At 39.0% G+C, this 23799-nt stretch overlaps 1 protein-coding gene across 1 annotated transcript in view; it reads left to right on the forward strand.

Annotated features, from left to right (window-relative positions):
- Positions 1–23799, forward strand: part of MARCHF1 (membrane associated ring-CH-type finger 1) — an 853225-nt gene that overhangs the window by 521008 nt on the left and 308418 nt on the right. Inside the window, exon 4 of the mRNA XM_073805601.1 lies at positions 6838–6986. Within this exon, the coding sequence (XP_073661702.1) occupies positions 6876–6986 (111 nt within the window). The 5' untranslated portion in view covers positions 6838–6875. The remainder of the gene's footprint in view (positions 1–6837; positions 6987–23799) is intronic.

Raw genomic sequence — 23799 nt, forward strand, 5'->3', positions numbered from 1 at the left:
CTGTTGTCTACTGTTTCCATTACAACCCTTAATACATTAATTATAGATATTTAAATTTCCCTATCTGATAATTCCAGTATCTTTCATATCTGAATCTCGTTCTGATGCTTTTTTATGTCTTTTCAGACTTTTTTCTTGCTTTTTAGTATGTTTTCTAATTTTTTTTTTGTTGAAAGTCACATATGTTGTATTAAGTAATAGAAACTGAAGTAAACACCCTTTGCGTTTCTATTTTCCTGGCTAGAAATAGGGTGTATTTAATGTTTGCTGTCACTACCAGATGCTTCAGATCCTTCTAGCATCCTGTGTTTGTCTGTTGGCTTTGAGCCTTCCCTACGTGCTCCTCCTCCAAGAGGGTTAGTATCTTGCAGTGCTTTCGGTTATAATCTGCTAGTATTATCCTGAAGCCCTTTTGGTATGGTGGGAAAGTAGAGTAGAAGGAAAGTATTCTACAATGGTATGATTAAATCTCCAAGTCTTAGTGGGCCTGTGTTTCTGGGCTATGGCCTTTACAGGTGTTTCTTAGCTTCCCTCCCCACCTTAGATGAGGCAGGAAGCCTAGAAATACCTGTAGAGGGAACAGTGCCCTTCACTCAGGTAGGTTAATTTGACTCTGTTAAGATATTTTCCCTGAAGAATAGGTCTTTGTTTTTTATGTTTTGTTTGCGGTACGCGGGCCTCTCACTGTTGAGGCCTCTCCCGTTGCGGAGCGCAGGCTCTGGACACGCAGGCTCAGCGGCCATGGCTCACGGGCCCAGCCACTCCGCAGCATGTGGGATCCTCCCGGACTGGGGCACGAACCCACGTCCCCTGAATCGGCAGGTGGACTCTCAACCACTGTGCCACCAGGGAAGCCCAGAATAGGTCTTTGTATAGGAGTGTTTTAGGGCATTTCATGATGGTTACTCTTCCCTTCTCCCTAGTAGTGCCACAGTGGCACCTTTCTCAGCTGTTCATCGTGAGATCGAGGTAAGCTTCCTGGTGGTGAGACCCAGGAAACTCTGGGGCCTCCACTAAGAATGCAGCCTCCAGGAAGTTCTTCTTCTTAAGCTAGGCCATATTGTGCCTCCAATAATACATCAAAATTACTGTGTGCTAACACCAGTTTATGGTTCTAGCAGCTTCTCTGCATGTATTCTGAAATTGGCCATTGCACCTCTGTAGGCATCTGTTTCTCCATATTTGGGGGTAGTAGTTTTTTATTACAACTTCATTCTCTGATGGTTCCAAGAAATATCATTAATTTTCAGTTTGTTCAGGTTTATCTTTTTGTAAGGATGGGAGTGATGATTTCTACACTCTTTACATGTCAGTGTTTAAACTAGAAGTCCCTCACACTTCACTTTTGATGTCTCGAAGATTGGCCCAACCTATGTGCTAAGGGCTGAGTGACTACCACCCTCTCATAAAGAGGCTTCTTAGCCATCACTAAAGTGTGGAAATGTGTGTGTGGCGTTCCCTTCATCTGCATCTGTATTAAGACTGGAGTAGTCCCTGCTATTATAGTTTTCCCAAGGTTGCTGACCTGGAAGCTGCCCCTTCCTCCTTTTCTAATGACCTCAGTGTTACGGCTCATACTGCTACCAAGACTGTCTCTTCAAAACCCTTCTCTCTGCACTGCCCCAACAGAGGGCGAATAGGAGCCCCTACCTTTTCTGTGCCATTTCTTCATTCACAAGGCTAGAGTAACTTATAAGACTTCACAGAAAGATGGCTGCTTCTAAAAGGGATTGCAAGGTAGAGGGAGAGTTTTTAAAAAGAAAACTATGTACTAAATATATCTTTCCTATAGTCCAAGCAAAAAAGCATTTAAGAATTTAAACCTTTTCTATGAGTCACGTTATGGTTGTTCCCATTTCTTAACTTTACTCTAAAGGGGAGAGCTCTTCTTTATTTTCTCCTTTATTTTATTACCAACAGTTATTTATTGGGTTCTATTATCAGTTAGTGTTCCACATCTTAGAAGACAGCTATGAACCTCTCTGTCCATTTGAGAAACCTCACACCCTTCTCATAGAAATCAGAAGGCCCTCAGTACATACTTCCATTTCATAGCAGTAAATTTAATAAATAGTTACCTAGTGTAAGGACCATCTGGTCTGAAGACTTCCCAGCAGGCAGTTCTTGATGGTTGTTAGGACTCCATGTCTTCAAGGACAACTCACAGTTGTGTGTGAGCGCTTCAAAACATCCACGCAGGCGTCCAGCGTAGCAGTTGGTGTGACTTTTAGGCATGTATGTTATAGTCTTCTGAGGGTCTAGGGGGTACTCTTGGAGCACACACACACACACACACACACACACACACACACACACACATACACGCACCTTTTCAAAAAACAAACATTAATTCTCAGAGATATTGCAGCCTACTGAGGAAGGGAAGCATGGTCTTAACGGTCCCTTCCTTCTCTTATTTGCAAGTTGTTTCTTTCATAATGGAGATCGATCTTCAAGTTCATTCTGGCGGGGTGAGGAAAGTGTTCCATTCTTGAGACATATTTCTTAAGGACACTTAGCTAAGGAAATACATAGTCAAATCTCTAAAATTTTCGTTTGAAAAATCCTTTCAAATTCTTAGACAAGGACTATCCTCAAGTTACCAATTTGAGGATGGTGGTGTACATGAGGAGGTGGGGGGAGACTTTCTCAGTTCCATGTATGTGGTGAAGAGGGAAGGACTTGACCAGGCCCTTAACTATACTCTACTGGATGCGGCAGGGAGCGGGCGATGTTTTAGGAAGGAGAGAGTGGAGAAGGTAGACAGACAAAGTAGAGGCAGGCAACTGCGTTTTTTTTTTCTGTGAGAAGAAAATGTTCTTTTTTTTTCTTAACGTCTTTGTTGGAGTATAATTGCTTTACAACGGTGTGTTAGTTGCTGCTGTATAACAAAGTGAACCAGCTATACATATACATATATCCCCATATCCCCTCCCTCTGTGTCTCCCTCCCACCCTCCTTATCCCATCCAAAGCACTGAGCTGATCACCCTGTGCCATGCAGCTGCTTCCCACTAGCTGAATTATATTAGTTTTGGGGTACAGTAAGGTAATTTTAATAAGCTCACCTAGAGAGGTCGGCTGGGCTTTCTTTCCACCAGGCAGCATAGCTGCAGGAGCGCCACTCATGTGGCGCTTATGTGGAGCGCACCCCTTGGAGCGCAGTGCCATTTACACGGATTACAATGGGAAGGAGGCCCCCTAGCATTGTGTAGCAAAGCTGGTTGTGGCAGCCTTTGGAGTAGTAAGAATTTTAATTTTCATGTAAGTTATTTGTAATTGTATTTTCTTTGGAGAGTTGTCCAAAATCAATGGTCTCCTTCAGCTGATATTAAGTCAAACATCTCTTCTCAAGGTCTTCATAGTACTCATTGCACTGCTATCAGAAGTTGATTGACTTGTCAGTTTCCCCCCTACCTGGAACTCCAGATCGCTTTAATCCCTTTACCAATAGTTCCAGGCACACTGTCTGGCACAAAGGAAGGGTTTGCTAAATGTTTCTGAATTAAAAGTAACTATTCTCTATGACATACACCCAATTGCCCTGCATTTTTTTCTTCCTAATTTTAATTTGTTGTCAATTTAGTTCACAGAGAATGCACTGTGTTTCTATTTATTAAATTAAATATCTCCTAGGGGTAGCATATTAAAAATTAAGCTTAGTTAAATCTCAGTGTCCTGTGATCATTATATAAGCTGCTCATTGCTGCATCTCATATTAGCTTGGTTCAATGGTTAGATGGTAATTGACATGAATACTTAATGACCACGTTTCCATTCTGATATATTACTAGTGATACTTACAGTTTAAAGTGCATTAGGGTTAATTGTAAATGCTTATAATTTGCCCACCCTTCTGACTGACAGCATATTCTTACACCTCAGAATATGATGAGCACTCCAGACCTGTGTAGGAAGAATGCTGGTCTTCAGCGGCTCAGCAGTCACCATTATTAACCCTTCAGTTGTCTCAAATCTATAACCTAAACTGTTTCTGGAATTTCTACTTTGTCATCCATGTTGCCCAAAAGATCGCTGTGAAGTGTAACCTAAAGTCGGAGTGTTTTGTGATAATAGAGAAGAAGATATTATCTTTAGCAACTGTCACAGTCTCTTCCCCACAGAATTTACAGGATGGTGCAGTGGAGCTCTCCTTTCTTCCCTGTCTCCCTCTCTTTCAACTCACCTACACCTGTGCTGCTTCCTTGGAGGCCACTGAAACATTGGTTTCTTTCAGATATGATGCTTCAACTCAAAAGTAGCTAGTAAAGTGGGTGGATGCATATTATACTGAGCACGTCATTAGACAAAGCTTTTCTCTTATCAGATGATGTGAATGTCCAGATGTAGTCATGTAAACATCAGAGCTCTTTATTATAATCTCACACATTCTTCATTCATATGATAAAAGGTGAAGTGATGCTGTCTAGTTAGATTGCTCTGGTCATTTCACACATTTAACTTTCTTTGTGAATATTCCTATGAATATGTCCAAGTTCAAAGAGAAGCTTTCCAGTCTTCCAGGCCGTAGCCATGCATCATGTTTCTTTTCTGTTTTCCCACAACAGACAGGACAGTGTCCATGGTAAATATTCGATGATGATTATTAACACATTATTTAGGGAAAAAGAGTATGTATTTTAACTGGTTGAATTATTTAACCTAGTTAATCATCCTAGAATTAAGATAATGTCTGTTACATGCAAAAAAAAAAAAAAAAACTAAAACGCAGCTGACGTTTTATTATACTACATCAGCAGGTGTCGTCCAAAGTTTAATAGCCCTGTCATGATGACTTGTTCAACAAAACAGTTTAGGAAGATGGTTTGCACAAGCAAACTTCAGGGGGGATGTCTAAGATCAAAAGGGGCAGACAGTCACCTTGAAGTTGAGCATATAAGTTCACAAATTCAAAAATTAGGGAGTCAGGAAGATCCTAGTTATGCTTGGATTTTAAAATTCTAGAGAATATTGCACTGAATCTGACTCAAATCAAAAATGAAAGTAATCTTCCTCTTATGGCTTTTCCATGCCTACTTCAGTACCTACAGTATAGTAGAGGCTCAAGAAATACTTAAGGATTAATGTTGACTGAATAAGGAGGAATATAGCTATGACCACCACCATCACAAGAGAAGGCTACAAATGAAATTAAACTGCTTTATTTAATCTCAGAAACTGAATAGGAAATAAGAAGTCGACTGCTTTTAAAAACATATCCCAGAATGGGTACTGATGATATAATTTTTGTGGGCTACTTTATTATGCTTTTTATTCATGCATGAATTCAACATTTTATTATAAGCACTAAAGTGATATATTTAATTATGGAGTTAAATTTTTTTTTAATTGCCAAATGACTTACAAGTAGGACATTTGTTTGTACTTGATTAAACTGTTTTGGTCGTTATGTATCATTTCACTCCCTGCTTTTGAATAAAGATACTCATTTATATTAACTGTTAGTACACTTCAAGAAATGTAGTTAAATACTGATGACTAACCAAGATACTGTGTACCAGGAATGTGGAAATATTTACTTTCTGTGGAATGCAAATTAGTTGGAGATGCAGATTTTGCATTACACAGATCAGAGTTTTCAAATAAAATCTCAAGCAATGTGTTTGAAAGGGCAAGCATTCATAATTTGTTGCTCATTCACACAATTGCTTTGAAGCTCCCCTCCCCATTTTCCTGCACCTCAGATGAATGATTCACTCATATAAGATTGCCAGTCTTATTTAAAAGGCCATTCCATTGAGTATCTTAGACTTAATTTTTATGAAAGTTTTTTAGAAATAATTTCCTATTTACATTGTTAAGATCCATTTCACTTGAGTATTTTGTCATTTACAGTAATAACTCATCAATCCATTAATGCAACCTTTCTTAATATTACTTTTATTAGTCCTATGAAATGTGCTATTTTGAACCTCTGAAATGTTATAAACCACCAGATTGCTAATTGCTTTGGATACTGTGAAAAATAATTACTCCACATTATTTTTTATATTTAATTGACAGTGTAATGCATTTAACTAAAGATCTGCAATGAACTATTTCTAATTACTGAGGGTGGTGGAGTGGAAAAACTAGGCTGTGAAACTTTACAAGGAAACAATGTTTTCTTCATTACATTAAAAGTTATTGTTGATATAACTTTTTCAGAGCCAAACAAAAAAATTCCTTAAATGGGAAGTTCTGGAAAGCTAGAAAGAGTTGTGGAATATTTTTATTCATGATATAGTAAGGATATTTTTTAAATTATTATTTTAATAGATTGGTGATGAGTGTCATATACTAATTTTACCATGCTTGCCCTAAAATTTCTCCTTCTTTAGTTGGCAGAATTTTATGAGAGAGATAATCATGCCACTGCCAGAATGAGTAATGTTCATCACTGGCCTGCGTTCAATTCATTCTGCATCTGTAGGACATTCAGCTGAAAAGCTATGCCAAATTTTAGATATTGAAATATGTAGATATATCAGGAACTGAGTCTGTTCTTAGCTCTCAAGGTAAGAACTTCTTGTTAGAAACCGATCTTTGAAAATAACTTAGAACCTGATGCAAGGAATTCCCACTATCTAAAAGTGTCACGAATTGAGGTGTAAAACGTTAGGCTCTTTGAGTAGACGTGTACTGTTTTCATTGCCTGTGGTTCTGAGGTTTTTAATGGTCAGCGTATTCTTCTTTTCCTCCCTATAAAACCTGGCTAAAATGAAGTGCCTCCACTGGTATTACATTAAATTGCTTATTTCATTTCAATGATGTACATTTTCCAAAAACAGACATCTAAAACAAGTGACCTGTTTCAGGGAATGTAAATTATTTTCAGAATTTCAGAAATTGAAAAGGGATAAGAGGAAGGAGAAAATGCTGGGCTGGTGTGAAGCGATAGCGCGTAACCCTCGCAGGATCCCTAACAACACGCGGACCCCCGAGGGCTCAGAGGAATGGGCTGACGCCTCGCAAACCTCCACACTGGTGAGTGCAGCCGTGGTACCTCCAATGGCTTGTGTGAATGGATGCGGAGGGAATGGGGAGGGGGCCGGGGAGGGCTTCCTCAATAGTTCTCTGCTTTACAATGTATTATATTGCTCATATAGACGTCGCTTAATCAACGGGTAGTAATAAAAACATCTTAATTTCATAGAATCTAGAGTTTAATTCAGATTAACAATTTTTTTTTCTTTTTGTTTCTTTGGACATCACCCGTCCGTTATGTCAGGGACCTTACAGAGATATTTAAAGTTTATACCTTGCATTCTACACTTCGGTAATGGAATCATTGGAGGAAAACAAGTACCGTTATCCAAAAATAATGAAAAATCAGAATCCTACCTTCTGTATTTTCCTATATTGAATCCTTTTTAAAGGCATTTTTTAGAATATATAGGATTCAAAAAATTATAATTTTGATATAAAGTCGTGAATTGCTAAAATGATTTGAAGACCAGATCAATAATATACTCTTTCTTGTTTTGTTTTCTGCGTTAAGTTTACATGTTCGGCTTTAGCTAGCTTTTATTTCCCAGTGATTAGGAAAAGAGAACTCATTAGCAAAAGGAGTTTTATAAGTTCTTTGTTTAGATTTTGGCTGCAACATACTTCATTTTGATTTAAGGAAGGAAAATTCCATTCAATCTCTAAGTTTTAAATTGACATGTTAGTTGTATTTTAATTGCTGTTTTACCGTTTTATAAGAACACGTACTTTCATTAGCCTGATTTATTAGTTGATGAACATATAATTAAATATAAGCAAAGGTTTTAGGTTTATTTTTTTACTTTTGAGTTATTTGATAATTTCTATCATTTTACATAAAAACAATGGTCCTGAGCAAACATTATAGAGTGAATTTCAAGAGAAACCATGGAAAGGAATAGGCTTTCAATTGATAAAACATAGAAATGGGAATTCTGTTTAATTCCATCATCTTAGACTGTAGGGAGAGGGCTGAGGGTATGAAGAAAGTATGCAATGTGATTGGACAAAGTTCTAGGGAATAGATTCTTTGAAATTATTATCTGCAGTGTTTCATCTCAGTCATATGCTCTTTTGTAAATTACCATTTTCAATAAAACTGCTTGGCATGAGTTAACACCATTTAAATACACATGTTGCACAATATTTATACATAAAGCTGGATTTTGTAGGTACCATGCAATAACTAAAATTTTTTAAATAAAAATATTACTTCTGTGATCTCATTAGAGTGGCTTTAGTGCTTAATTACTATTTCATAGAACCATAGATCAAAACCATTAAAAAAAATCTTGAGCCAACATTTGGCCTGACTTTCTCTTATAATTTTGGGTAACCTAATATTAGCTTCATTTTACAAATGTGTAGTAGCCCAGAGAAATTAAGTGGCTTTCCCAGTGTCACTTAGCTAGTAAATGTCACTTCTAGGATTACTAGAAGCCTGGCTTCTGAAGGTAAGGCATGCTGTATTAGGGCAGTAGTCTTCAGTCACTGTAACCTAACCCCCAAATCTCAGAAAAATAAAATATTTCTTATGTCATAGCTCATGTGTCTGGGCAGCTCTCCTTAGAGGTTCACTGTCAAAGGTTCACTGATTATTCAAAGACTCCATCCCTCTTCTTATGCTGCCTTCTTAAGTACATGGCCTCTTAGGTCACTGAGGAAAGGAAAAGGCTATGCTGTCCATTGTGCGTGAGCTATTATGGAGCAACCTGAAGTGTGTAGACATCCTTCCATTTGCCACAACCTAGTCTCATAGCCCCATCTGAACTGCAAGGGAGGCCGGTGAATATCAGGAAGCCATGTGGGCAGGAAAAGCAGATAAGGACATCTCTGCCAAAGTCCACTCTTGTGGTCGCCAAACATTCATGTCACGTTTCCACTCTTTCATTAAGAAGGGCTATTATTTTCCAAGAGAGATAACTAAACATTCTTTCAGTCACTGGATTCAGTTCAAATTCATGGTCTCTGGTTATTCATTGTCCTCATCTAATGATGATGATGGTCAATCACCTATAAATAAACGATTTATATTTTGCAACCAGCTCCCAACATACATATATACCCAATATGAAGGAGAGGAGTAGGAAAAGGGAAACCACAATAAACACTCATATTTGGAAAGAGAAAGAACTAAATGTACATGGAAGTCAGTGGTGTATTCCTGCTGGACAGACATTGTCAAGTCTCCCTGACCTCTAGGTCAGGGAGGATCCTTGAATTGGCTTTGACCCTGCTCCCTGGGAGATCTCCCTTGTCCCTGCTTTCCTCTAGCCTCTGGATACGCCCTCTGGGAAGTTCTTCCTTTTCTATTATTCTCCTTGTCCACATTCAAAGTGCCTAATGAAACTTGTATAGCCTTAAAATATTTTATTTTCCTGTTTGGGGAAGATTATGGAACCAAGAGTTGTTTTAAGTCTTAGGAATTTCAAGGCTCATACTGCTGGAATCACGGTATTTCAGTACGACCATCCTCTGCAATCTGCTAGGGCTCTGATCGCTTTGCTTTCCGGTAGTCCGTGTGCCTAGCAGAGTTCTATCTTGGTTGCCATTGATTTCCAGTTCTCCATGTCTCTATCTCAGCATGATCGTATCCTGAAGAACAGGCAGGAGGACCACATCCTTAACCTCTTTGTCCAGAGATGCTTTGTTCAACTGAGAGGGTCCACTCGGTGTCAGCTCTGAAAATCATACTAGCCTTGAGTCACTTTATTCAAATGTAACTTTTCATTGGACCTCTGTTACTCAACACTCACTTCAATGGCAGGTCTACCAGTTGGGGTTTAGAAGAAATCAGGCATTGGGTCCAACAAACCTTGAAACTTTCGGATTCTCTCTATTCCTGGTCAGATCTGCTTTCACACAAGCCGCTTAGTTCCTGAGCTCACATTTCTCCTGTAACACCTTGCTGAATGTAGCTGATAGTACTTAACATACATTATTAAGTTCTGTTTTTCAATCTGTTTTGAGTGTTGCCAGCCCAGCAGGCCCAGGGTCTGCCTCTTGAGTTAATTCAAATAGAGATTTTGCCAATAGTTTTGCCCAAACATCATGCAGATAAATAGCTTTCTACCTTTGTAAACAGTTTCCTCCCTCCCCGTTGCTTAAACATTAAACAAATGCCACATATTTTAGACTTTTCTTATGGTAGCACAGACTCTGGCTAACTGATTTCTGTATTCGGGTAGTTATAAAAGTTGGGGTACAGTCAAGAAAACAGAAATAGGCAATTTTAACAATATATAATGTGAAAAATTATTTAATCTGCTATTGGAAGATTGAAAATGTCAGAAAGGTACACAAGTTTGGTAACTTCAAGGAGTAGCAACCACCCATACAGAGGAGTCACACAGGGAGGAGACTAGAGCTACTCAAACCTAAAAGGTTGACGGAGGGACCCCTCAGAACTGCACCCCAACTCTGAGGAGGGATGCTTCTCAGCTGATGAAGGAACGTTGGAGCTCAGAGGAAGGACCCTGAAGATCTAGGACCCAGACTCCTGAAGGGGATGCACTTCTCAATCCTTATATATTCAAGTGGGGGGAAGGGGCTGGTGCAGTAAACGTAGTTCAGGGCGTGTGAAAAAAGCTTAGAAACTGGACCCACCTTCCACTGCCGACTTAAGTCTTGTGGCATAACGCTAACAGAAACAGAGTCCTCTCTCTCCTCTTGTCTAATGTTTTCTTTTAGCACTAGCGTTGGCAGAACCTGACCAAGAAGTAAATGTCAAAGGAGACATCTGGTTTGAAGGCTCCCAGCTCCAGCATCTCGGTGTAGAATACAGGAGAACGGATTTAGGGCTGAGTGATATTGACTTAGTAATCAGTATGGAAAATTAAGAATAGAAGCTTTAACGAACTCAGAAATTTCATAGGCTTAGCATAATAAAGGTTTGTTTTCACTCATGGCTCAGTCTGATACAGGACATTCGATCCTCAGACAGTGAATGCAGAGATCTCTGCTCCTCCCATCTCCCAGGGCTGCTGTCTTAAACACAGGCCTCCTGGTACTGAGTTTATCAATTAAGGGGTAGAGTATGAATGGGTGACTATGTAGATATCAGTTTAGGTTTGGAAGTGCTAAGCATCACTACCCTGATGCCGTTGGCTGAAACCAATGCCACATCCCAGTGTATCTGTCCGAATGATGGGAAATAAGGTCTTCCTATAGGACCAGAATAGGGAAATTGAGAGCATTTGGCCAGCCTCTACCACAAATGCGTTCATTCTTTGAGTGGTAGCAGTTTTGTCCTGCCTTTCCATTTTATATCCCCAGGATTTAACTATTACTCTCTGTTGTCACCCGGAGCATTTGAGGCTTTTCTGTACAAATCATACCCCCTCTAATGATGATGGGGTGGGGGGAGAGAAAGAGGAGGATGAGGAAGATATGATGATGGTTGTTTGCCAGGAGCGTTTCTAAGCATTTCGCACACATTCCCGTCTGTAATGCTACAAGGATCCGATGAGGTGGGCGTGATCATTATCCCTATGCTGTGGATAAAGAAACTGAGCTACAGAGAAATGTAAAACCTGCTGAAAGTGACTTAGGTAATGACTGGTGAAGCTGAGATTCCAACAGTCCAAGCAGTCTAAAACCGAGGGTTGCTCTCCTGTCTTTCAGGCTGGGGGAAAAAGTCATTATTTGAGTTGACACATTTGGTTAAACAGCAAGATTGTAAAGGAGATAATAATACATTACAGTGTGTGACATAAAAACAAATAGGGCCTTTTCTTTATAATCTCTTGATTACATGTGTCTGTTAGATTACTCTCTGCTCTGCATTGACTGACATATAAACGTGGCCAGTATCACCATTGCATCCTCAATAACTGACCTAATTGAAAAAAAAAAACACTTTTTTTTAATCTACAATGCAGTTCAAATTATCTGCTTTTTAAATTCAGAAAGTGCTTACTTAGCCTAAAAATCCCTTGAGTAAGAACATTGAAGGGTTTGAGAGATACTTATTAAGCAACCATCTTCATAGTTTTAACCTATGGGGTGAGGGAGCCCTTTGTATGACAGGCAGGGAAGAAACCTTTGAAATTTATTGTAACACAAGTTTACATGTTAAAAACAAAACAAAAAAATACCTTATACTGACTATACCCTTAAGCAATTGCTTGAATCAAATCAGAGTTCAACATTAAATTCAAAATGAGAGCAAAAGATATCATAAGAAATAGAAATAAGAAGGTGAAAGATTTTATGAGGAATGGAGTTTAAAACAAATCTATGGAAGTCAAAATAGGGAGATCGAAAAATGCCATTTTAGGTAGTCATCCAGAAAAAATTACTTTCCTCTAATCAGTGATGGTTCTTTAAGGCTCTAAATAGACTATGGTTAGGTAGAAAAGAAGAACAAAGTGCCACTCTATGTGTTAGATGAGGTGATTTGCCACTTTCAATCATGTATGCATCAGCTCCGGGCACATTTTCCAGGCTTCTGTGTACATGGTCTGGGATGAGGTACTTGCTGCTCTAGAAAAGACTGAAGATACTAGATAAGAAAGCTTTCAAGGAGAAGTATGTTTTATATATATATACACATATATGTATATAATTATTTGTAATAAGACATATATTTATAAAGCTTTATAATTTTCAAGCAGTCTTTATGTCCATTGTGTCATTATAGCTCACAACCATTCTGAAATGCAGGAGTTCCCAACCTCCGGGCCACAGACCGGCACCAGTCGATGGCCTGTTAGGAACCAGACCGCATAGCAGGAGGTGAGCGGAGGGCAAGCAAGCGAAGCTTCATCTGTATTTACAGCCGCTCCCCATCGCTTGCGTTACTGCTTGAGCTCTGCCACCTGTCAGCTCAGCAGCTGCATTAGATTCTCATAGGAGCGCGAACCCTGCTGTGAAGTGTGCCTGAGAGGGATTGAGGTTGCGCCCTCCTTATGAGAATCTTATGCCTGATGATCTGAGGTGGAGCTGAGGCGGTGATGCTAGCACTGGGGAGCGACTGCAGGTACAGATTATGATTAGCAGAGAGGTTTGACTGCACAGAGACCATAATCAATCAATGCCCTTGAATCATCCCAAAACCATCCCACCGCCTGGTCTGTGGAAAAATTGCCTTCCATGAAACCGGTCCCAGGTGCCAAAAAGGTTGGGGAATATTGCTGAAATGTACACAATACAATTTAATTGTTCAAATACATAGTGAAATGGAGATGCTGTTAAGAGATTAAGTAGTTCACTCCAAATCATAAGGACTCAGAACTTCTAATTTCCAGGTTATTTATATACCACACCCATTATGAGAAGTTGGTAGTGTTTTTGGCATAATATAAGTGAAAATAGTGTATCTCAAAAAGGTAAAGGAATTCACCCCGGTGGCAAATCAGAATTTGTGATTTCTGTCTAATTTTAAATCCCAAGATTTTTCCAACTTGCTATAAACTCTTTCTAGGAATAATATAACTTAATAATACACATTTTAGAGATCAAATTTTCAGCTACTGGACGACTAAGTACCTCCTTACATAGCCTGATAAGTATTTATTAATGAAACAGGCAGCTAAAAAGATTCATGTTTAATTACGTCATAACCTTATTTTCAAAATAGAACAGTTGTGTTGAAGGTTAAAGTTCCATAGTTATTGAGCTTATGAAAAAATCAGAAATTAAAATGATGCACTTTTATTTTTACTTCTTTTTGTATGTTTTAATTGAAAAGCCATACCCATCATCAGCTTTTTTGTTGTTCTTGTTGCTCATAGACTTTACTAGTATTTTCTTTGGTTTATATTAAACCAGCCCACTTGGACATTTGCGTAATATAGATGAAATCAGCCCCTGAACTTGAGACTTCTTCATCTGGGATCCCATTCTTTATGATTTAGTGAACAATGACTGGATATCAAACAGAAAATGAATGCATGCCTAGAATTTATGTAACTTTAATTAATTACAAGTGATCCTACCATTTCAAAGATAATATCACAAAAGAGCAAAATTAGATGAAAACATAAAAGAAAGTCAGGTAGAGCTTTTGCTATAGACAGATGGATATAACATCTTTTTCCTTAGTCTATGCCAAAATTTGTAATGTTGATATCATTTGCTACTGGAAATAGCCATATTATCCAAGTCTAGTAGGTTGAAGTATTTTATATTCAAAATTAACAAAATGGGGCTTCCCTGGTGGCACAGTGGCTGAGAGTCCGCCTGCCGGTGCAGGAGACACGGGTTTGTGCCCTGGTCTGGAAAGATCCCACATGCCGCAGAGTGGCTGGGCCTGTGGGCCATGGCCGCTGAGCCTGCGCATCCGGAGCCTGTGCCCCGCAACGGGAGAGGCCACAACTGAGAGGCCCGCGTACCGCAAAAAAAAAAAAAAAATTAACAAAATGTTTTAAATTATTTGCCTTCTATGCGTAACTTTCAGCAATGGTGTTGATGGAATTGATTAGAGTATGGTGTATTGAATGTAATATATAATATTTAATCATTAAATTGGAGTGAAGAAATACACCCTTTTGATCAATGACCATAATATTTGATCCAGGTCAACTATCTTTATGCAAGAATGATAACAAATAAAACTGAGGGAAAAAGGAATCTGCTTCATAAATTAGTAATATGGAGATGATGTTTATTATGCAAATGAAGGAGATAGGAACAGGGAGTATATGTGTATTCCTAATAGATCTAGATTATATGCCGAAAAGCTTCTTTTCCTAGATCCTTGCATGGCTAGCTTCTTCCTTCAATACTTGGCACATCTACCATAGCAACTTTGACTGGAGCTACTCCTGATTTTCATCCAACTGTGCCTCTCTACACCAATTCCCTCTCTACACCAATTCTGATTTTCTTTTTTCTTTTTAATAGGTTCATCCTAATCTGAAAATAGTTACATAAATATGAATGCATGTTGGTTTATTTTCTGTTTTCTACACTAGGATATAAGACGAAAAGGGAAGATCTGTCCTGTTTACCTCTATATCCCTGGTGTTTTGAACAGAATAGGAACGGAATAAAATTTGTAGAATGGATAAACAGCTTGAGCAGACAGCATGAACTGAGAGAAAGCAAAATTATTTTTTGTTTATAAAATTCTATTCAGTACGATATCTCATATTAAATCCCTCTTACTAGAAATGCCTATGCCTTAAAATATGGAAGAACTAGTCTGAAAGATCAAACAATTCTGAGATGGTTTCTACGACAAAAATACATAAAGTTTTGGAAACCGAAATCATGATTATAAAAGCTACATTCCGTTGGAATAAGGCTCCCCTTTGGTAAGAATTTAAAATATTGCAGATAGCTTCCCCAGTGCGTGAGACAATGAAATGTCAATGCATCCTTATTAAGAAAACACATTTACCGATTACGGTTTACCAGAGTCATCTTCCTTACTCTCTTGCTTTCCAATCATCCCCTTAGTCGATTTTTAGCCTTAGCAGGCTGAAGGAAATCATATATCTGCCTACAGCAAATGGACTGGTATTGCCCTACAAACATAATCTCTCTTAGGAACCAAATAAATGGTAAATAAAAAGAGGAGTTTGAGTATATTAAATTTCTCATTAAACATATTGACTTATTTGCAATAGGTTCACCCTTATTTCTTTCAGTCTCTGAGCAAGTGGGCCAGCTGCTCATTGTGTGATGGCCTTTATACATTCTGAAAATAAATAAGTCAGGGCAGATAGAGTTTGCAAGGTTTTTTTAACCTCATTTTCTTCCTCCCTTGGATTCTTTCTTATTTGATTGTTTATCAGTTATTACGTTTAATTGCTATTACAAAGCCTTTACTAAGTACTGCCAAAGGCAATAGTGAATGAAATCTAAATTTTTATTAGAATAACTATAAAAAACAAAGGAGGGAAATGACATAAAAGACCTCGTGCGTTTCAAGAGCTTTGATTTTTGTAAGGAAGTAAATCATTAAAAATATACCCCAATGGTTTTTATGGAAACAGATTGAACTGAAGAATGCAAAGGGGGGGGAGACTGGTGCCTCAAACGTCACATCACAAAGAAAGGTTACATTCGCCGTGCAGCTTAAAGTAATGCATTAACTTTAATTGTATAGCTACTGAACAGTGTCAAAACATGATTATTCACAATAGTAATGATTGATCTAAAAATGCTCCTCAGAGGAAGAGATCTTTTCCTCTCCAGAGCAAGTCACCAGATCATATTCAGAGCTGTTCTTTTTCAAAATGTGTCGTGTCTTTCTGTTTCATTTAGATATAAATTAAATTGTGAGCTCCTCAAAAAAATGTTTAATTCTCAATAGTTGTTTAATTCTACTGTCTGTATAGTATTTAGAACGTACTGATTTTCCAATGCACTGATTTAATTTTCTGAGACCCAATGGTCATTTTTGTGTGTACCCAGATAGACAAGTGTGGAGTTGACCTGCCTGCTTTCTCTCCACTCTTAGCAGGCTGAAGTGATACAGACAGCAAAGTTGTCTTCCTTGTGTTGGTTTTTGTGGGAGTGTCGTCATGTTTTATAGCAAGGGAACAGGCAGGACACATTGACGTGATATTTGTCAAGTCAGCTTGTTTGGGCCTCAGAATAAAAAAATGTACCTGGAAATAAGTGGAACATGTCAGAGTGGTCCTGAAGAATCCAAGCTATTTCTGTGCAACAGTCTTCTTACTCAATCTTCTTACTCAAATAGGATAGAGTTCATTTATAGCTCAGATACATTTATATCTCAAAACACAATTACCAATAACATAATAAGAGTATTTTTAATGCCTGTTCTATGCTAACAAGTTTAGATGTGTATCTCAGAATGTCCTGGTAACCCTGAAAGCAAGTACTGCTGTGCTAATGACACCTACAGAGAAATGAAGATGCAGGAAGACTAGAAAAGTGGCAGAACAGGAATCCAGAGTTCTGTGCTACTTCATAGAGTGTATTTTGTTCATTGAAATATTTGATAGTCACATCATTTAATATGATGTTGCTTAACCTAGAGTAACTACCCTACTAATTCATCACTGTGGTTGTTGAAAGGCCTGATGAATGAATTGTTTGACATCCAGGGCTGTCCATTGTTGAGTTTCAGTTTGGGACTCCAGAGCTGTCTGTTGTCATAGAACAAAATAGGGGTAAGTCTCGGGGGAAATGGAGTGATTCAGAGCTATCTGAATCACAGTTATCACCCAGCTTATAACGTGTCTTCATTTATTCATTTAACTACTCTGTATTGATAGTTGGCTTTGTGTGAAGCCCTGCACTATGCAATAAATATACAGGACTGAAAAAAAAGACAGTCCTTACCCTCAAGAATCTAGGGAAGAAAACAAATAAATGAGTAAGTCAAAGGTAGGATAGGAGAGGGAGTAAAGACAGGGTGTTAGAAGACCCCTTAGGTGACGCTGGTCCAGCTGTGGGAGTTCAAGTTCCCTGTAGACACTGAGAGTTGGAGATGTGAAGAGGATGGTGGTAAGGAGGGACGAGAAGGGGCATTCCATGACCCTGTGTAAACCATTTATCAAGTGAAAATTAAAGTGCTGAATTGCGTTTACTTTTTTTTTTTTTTTGGTGGTACGCGCGCCTCTCACTGTTGTGGCCTCTCCTGTTGAGGAACACAGGCTCCGGACGTGCAGGCCCAGCGGCCATGGCTCACCGGGCCCAGCCGCTCCGCGGCATGTGGGATCTTCCCGGACCGGGGCACGAACCCGTGTCCCCTGCATCAGCAGGCGGACTCTCAACCTCTGCGCCACCAGGGAAGCCCTGGGGTATGTCTTTTAAGAAGCCCTAAGTGCAGGGTTAAGAATCAGTGTGCATCAGAAGATAAATTACAACTCTTAGGTAGGTATGGATCTGAAGATGGGTCCCTACAAAGCCAGCTCCTTCCCGTTACATGGAAACTCTTCCTGCAAACACTCTAGTTAGCTTCATGCTAATTCCTGACACTAAAAAAAGAAGTAAATATTTCATTCAATCTGGCCTAAGACCACCATATGTTGTTCATCACTAGCCTGTCCAAGGGAACTGTGCCAAGCCAAGTCAGTCCGTTTTTATTTCTTCTTTCCAGAGGCTCATTGTTATGTTACTTTTCCCATCTCACAGATGGGGAAGCTGAAATGAAGACGTTTGAAGCAAATTTTTCTTTGTGACTAAGCCAGGTAATAATAAAGAAAAAGAATCTTTAATTATATTACATTAACTCTTTAAGTAAGGTAATTATATATACTTCTATAAACCACATGCGAAATCCTCAAGTTGGAGATATACAGCCCAATTCCATGGATGAGTTACCTCACTCATCTGTCTGCCCTGTCTATAAAGATTTCTGACTCTGGGATTCTAAGAACCCTGGATGTGGCCTTACCTGTTCCATACATTGATTATAAATGATAATAAGTATTCTATCCTAGTTATTATACTGGACTTTATTTACTATAAGTATTGAATATTTATTTGCATTTTTAACAACAGCATATGTCTACCTATCCAGAAAGCTGCCCTGACCTGGGTAGATGCCTATGAGGACAAGGTATAAATATAGAGATTGACTTAAGATCTACTATGTGAAAAAAAGTTTTATTGTCTCAACACAAATTGACCAGGCATAATATATCATGCACGTCCTATTTTAGTTATATATAACACAAAAGTTGTTTGAGAGTACACAAAGCAGTCTGTGTAATTTCTCTAATTAGTAAGGTTATTTGACAGGTTTTATCAGGGACCAGTTCCTGCTCCTTATTCTCTTAAAGTTACAACTCTGATGTACCTAAAGCAAGGTTGTTGTTTTACATGCTTTTGTTTCTGTGTCAAACATGTTAACTCAGGTGCTGACTTACAAATTTTTGTTTTGTTTTGTTCTTGGTAAAGAACATATTGACTCTTTCTCTTCGAAAACAAAGGAGTGAAGTACAAAAACATGGTGCAAATTTTGTAACACATAAAATGGCTTATGTTCATTGCCTTTTGCTTGTCAGAATGGCTGAAAAATGAGACCGGGTTCCCATGTGTGCCTGCTGCTTACTTGTGGACATGGACTTAATAGTGAAGTTGCAGTTCACTGTGTGTTTCTAACTGCTTCTGGAAAGCTTTGACTGATGTTACACAAGGCAGTGCACGATAAACCGAAGTGCATTATTCCATGGTAATTGTCCCCATTTCCATGGACATCTCTGACTCATGTCCACTTTACTCAGTTGTCTTTCTAAATAAAATAATGGGCTCCATTATTCTTTTTCATACAAAAGGAGCCCAGTCCTCCTGGTCTGAGGTTAAAAACAATTTTGGATCAAACTTTAAACTGAGCTAGATGAAGGAAATGAAATTTAATTTTTCAAGGTTGGGGACTTTTTACAAACATTTCTAGTTTTTCCAAATGAGTTAAAAATCACAATCAGAAAAAACAACTTAATCTTCAGGTCCCTGTCACATTAGCTCCTTTTCTTCACATATGAATTTCATGTGTGCTGGAGGACAGATGTTCTTACCTCCATTATACAAACAAGAGGGCCTTGAAGATTAAGGGATTTATTCAGGTTCACACAACTCATCAGGAACAAGACCCGCCACAGAATCATGTAATCCTGACTTTCTACCTTGCTGAGTCCTACCTTGTTCTTTATTCCCATGAATTCCATGCCTGTTCTATGTCTTTATAAAATGCATCACAATTTATCCATTTGTGCAAATTAGAAAGTGCATCCTTTCCTGTCGTGTACCTCCAGTCCCTCACTCACTGTTTTATCAAACTTACCTGATAACGTCTTTTTTCTTTACCTGATAATGTCTTTTTTACCTGATAACGTCTTTTCAGTCCTCATTTCCATTCATGCCACCATCATGTCTGCCCTGTAATAGTTCCGTAGTCTCCTAAGTTGTCTTTCTGTTGCTAGGTGTTATTGTTTCTAATATGTTTTGAACTTTGTTTGAAAGTTGTCTTTCCAAAACAGTAAATAGACCCCAGTGCTCTGAAACCATCAATGCTCAGCTTTGCCTGTAACACAAACTCAGAGCTCGTTACTGTGGTGTGTGAATGAGGCTCTTCAAATTCAAGCTCTGTATTGACTACCACACATTCCTTTAGTGGCCCAAGCTCTGCCACACCAAAGTGTTGCCACATACCCTGCAAAAAAGACCACAGAAATGCTGGCGGGAGGAAACTCTATACCTGAAAAAAGTAAGTACAGAAGGGAGAGAGATGAATCTGGGGGCTGAAAAATTCCTTTGGACCATTGCCTGTTATGTTTCTACATGAATTAGCTTCCCTGCTTCTCTTTTCCCTGAAACCTCTCTTTTGGCCATTGACTTTCTTTTTTCCTTCAATTCTGTTTTGATTTGGATTTAGTACATAGACTGACTTTGAACCATAGATGTGGTTCTAACCCGGCATCACAACACTCTGGGTGTTGGGCCAGGAAGAGTTCCTTGGTTCAAAGAACAGAAAATTCCGTTGAGAGCATCCGGCCCTCACTCCCTTTATCAGTCAGGGTTCAGTACCAGAAACAGAAACGACGCGAGGAAGATCGTTAAGATGGGATTTAAGTTGTTGGAAGGGCTGAAAACTATTTGGGCTGAGCTTCTTGGACATAATCCCACGACGACACTCTTGTCCCCATAAGGGAGAGGTCACTGTTTGTCCGGACCAGGCTGGAGCCAGAGCCCCATCTGTACTATCACAGCTGCCTCGCAGCATCTCCAAAACTCATAACAGGTACTTCACTGCTGCTGTTGGGACACCTGAACATTTTCACACTCAGGACTGAAAACAGCCACCCCACACAAGCAACAGAAAGGAGACCTCGTTTCCACTTTTCCAGATCTCAGGACGGCGTGTAATTGATGGGCCTAATTTACATTGAGAACCCTAGCTGCAAGGGAATCTGGGAAAAGCAGTTTGGGGCTTTTCCAGATGTGGAAGGAGGGAGGACTGCGGGTTGAAGGAATCAGTCCAGGGTCCTCAGCAACCTTCCAGCTCCAGCTCCCGTGCAGCTACTCTCTCGGCCTGACGTTCGTTTCCTCTCCCTGCTGTACTTTCTTTTTTTCAGGTATAGGGTTTCCTCCTTTAGTCCAGCTTGACCCATCAATATGGTATGATGGTACTGACAAAATACGTGGATTTAAAAACAAGCAGAAAAAAGAAAAAGAAGAAAAAGAAACATTCCTAGGTAATATGTGAAAACTTGGGAGTTTATCAGGCATTGTTAGATCTAGTTTGTATTTATCTTCCAAACCAGTAAAGCAGATATGAAACTGAACTTAACTATAAAATGAATACAGTTCCCAGAAAGCGCACACATTTTGAATTAAACTTTTGGAGGTTTTAATTCAATTGTTTACAATTCGACCTTACTCACAAAATCCTGACATTTCAGCATTGCTCCAGGCTATACACAATATGTTTTAGAAACTAAGCCCAAAACTGGATTGGCTAGATACAATCTATCTGCTATTTAAAAAATGAGTCTCAGAAAATTAGGAAGTCAGGCAAGGCCAAGTTATTAACCTGTCTGCTGGAATAGGTGAGAGGGTTATCTCCTGTGCAGCCTGGCCTTCAGTTCAATTGTTTGTCTAATTAATTTTCATGCAAACATAGATGCTTACATTCCCCTCAGTACAGATCTGTAGAGAAAACCTTAAATTCATGAAGTAGCTCTGCACTTATAAAAGTAATGCTGGCAGAAACAGCATTTACAAATGGAAGTGTGGGTTTTTAATGCTGGTGTGTATGTGGTCACCATCCTGTCCAGGAGAAGAGCTGCCTCCCTTCCTTCTGCACTTTCCTTTGGGCCTTTGTGCGCTTCGTAGAGCTCCAGGGAAGGGGGCCCTGGGAAGCATGGCAAGAGCTGTATGGAGATTTGGTAGTTTCTGAGTATTTAAGTGGGTGACTTGAACTGCCACATATGAAAATGTGTAAGTCATAAGAGAGAGTCACAAATATGCTCGTGACACATGGTGTCTAGTGTAGGTTCTAGGAGATGCGATTCAAGCAACTTGAATTTTGATTTTATGTTAACTGATGCAGGTCTTCTAGTCTTTCTCTGCCTCTTTATTGCAGAGTAAATATGACAAAATTCTTATCATCTAACTTGTTACTGTGTGGTGGTGTTTCACAAACTGTTTTGGGTTTCTCTTAGTAAAAGGAGTTCTTAGGCGCTGAGTGAGAAAGTATGCATCTGACGGTCAGAAATCACGCTGATAAAAATGGATCTCTCTTTGGAGGGCCCTTTCCTCTTGCACTTTTGGGTGTGAAGGGGTTCTCACGGTGGTCTGCAGCACCCCTAGACTCGAGGGTTGATTCAGCTGCTCAGCTTGACTGCCTGGGGGTCCCTGCCCCATCTGTGTGCTCCTTGTGTGTCCTTCCTGGGCCTGTATGTTTGTTCCTCTGTAGAGAATTACATTACCAGGATAAGATGTGCTTCTGTTCTTCAGTCAGATATAAAAGTAGCTCTGTACTCCCTGCCTGGAATCCCCAGACTGTCTTCTGCTTTTGTTTCACAGGAGACTCACAGTGTGAAGTTATAAATGTTTCTGATGAATTTGTCTCCAAAACAAATCTAGAACCCAAGCACTTACTTTTTGACCCCTTTTCTCCTAATGTATAACACAGATTCACAGCCGGGGTTCAGGGCTGAGGGAGAAATTAATATGGTGTTTTATTGGCCATAGTGAGTTGCTTTACCAGCCAATTTTTTCCTTGTAAGTTGTTTTTGAGGCTTTGTGTGTATGTGCGTATAAAACTGAATACATATTTTTTTCTATTTTTAATGTAAATGCCCCTTTATTTCTCCCTCTCTTGACATCAGCTTTTCTTGCCTTACAAAAAGAACTCCAGGCATCAATGAATACATTTTTACCAAAGTTTCTTTAAAAATGTTTATTTAAATCCCTTGAAATGTGCCTCCACTCAGCTGCCTCATGCAGAAGCCACATTTATATAAGAAAAATCACCACAGAACAAGATTCCATAATGTCGGAGGCGTTAGGTCTTGTTGTAAAATGAGAAAAAGAAGAATAATATAAAAGGTAAAATCAGGTAAAACCAGAGGAATATCAGGACTCAGTTATTTCTTACGTTTCCTTTGACTCTCTCAACGTGCTTCTATAAAGTTAAGAGCAAGTGTGAAAGAAAGAAAGAACACTTTCAAAGTAAACCAAAGGCAAAAGTTTTTGACCAGGATGGCCAGAGGGTCACATGAGGAGTCTTTGTGTGTGTGTATAAGTGTGTGTTTGCTGATTGCACAATACCCAGAGTTGTGCCTCTCTCAGATCCACTGAATCGACACCCATGGTGTGCATTCTATAAACTCACTTACACCAGACACTGATTTCAGTTCAGATTTGTGCTTGTTTAGCTGTATTGATTGAAAAGTCTCCAAGAAAAAGAAAGGTCTTGTTTTCATTGGCTGTATGTCTCATTGTATGGTCCATTTCAATATTGCAACATTGCAAAATAAAGTTCAATTAATAGTGTACAAAGAATTAACAGTATTATCTGTAACTTACAAAACATCCTTGGAGTATACCCAGGATTAACTAGTGCAAAAGGGTTTTTCTGTTCAGCCATACCTTACTGAATACTCACCACGTGGCAGGTGTGGGCTCACCTGAGGGCCTTGCCTTGCTTTCATGAAGCGAAGGAACTTAGGCCTTAAATGAACTTATAGTCTAAAAGGAAACATTTAATTCAATGTCAGAAGTAATTCACTAATCAGTATTGTAACCAATCTATGTATTCAGCAAATTTATAAATCATGTCAATGAAAGTAGAAACATAATCTCAGCTTTTTCAAAGGCATTATTTGACATGTTCTTATTTTTATAATGGAATTAATTAGAATAATCTCCTCCAGCAGTGTCAGGT

The sequence above is a fragment of the Tursiops truncatus genome, chromosome 5, assembly GCF_011762595.2.
Source record: "Tursiops truncatus isolate mTurTru1 chromosome 5, mTurTru1.mat.Y, whole genome shotgun sequence".
Taxonomy (NCBI): Eukaryota; Metazoa; Chordata; class Mammalia; order Artiodactyla; family Delphinidae; genus Tursiops; species Tursiops truncatus.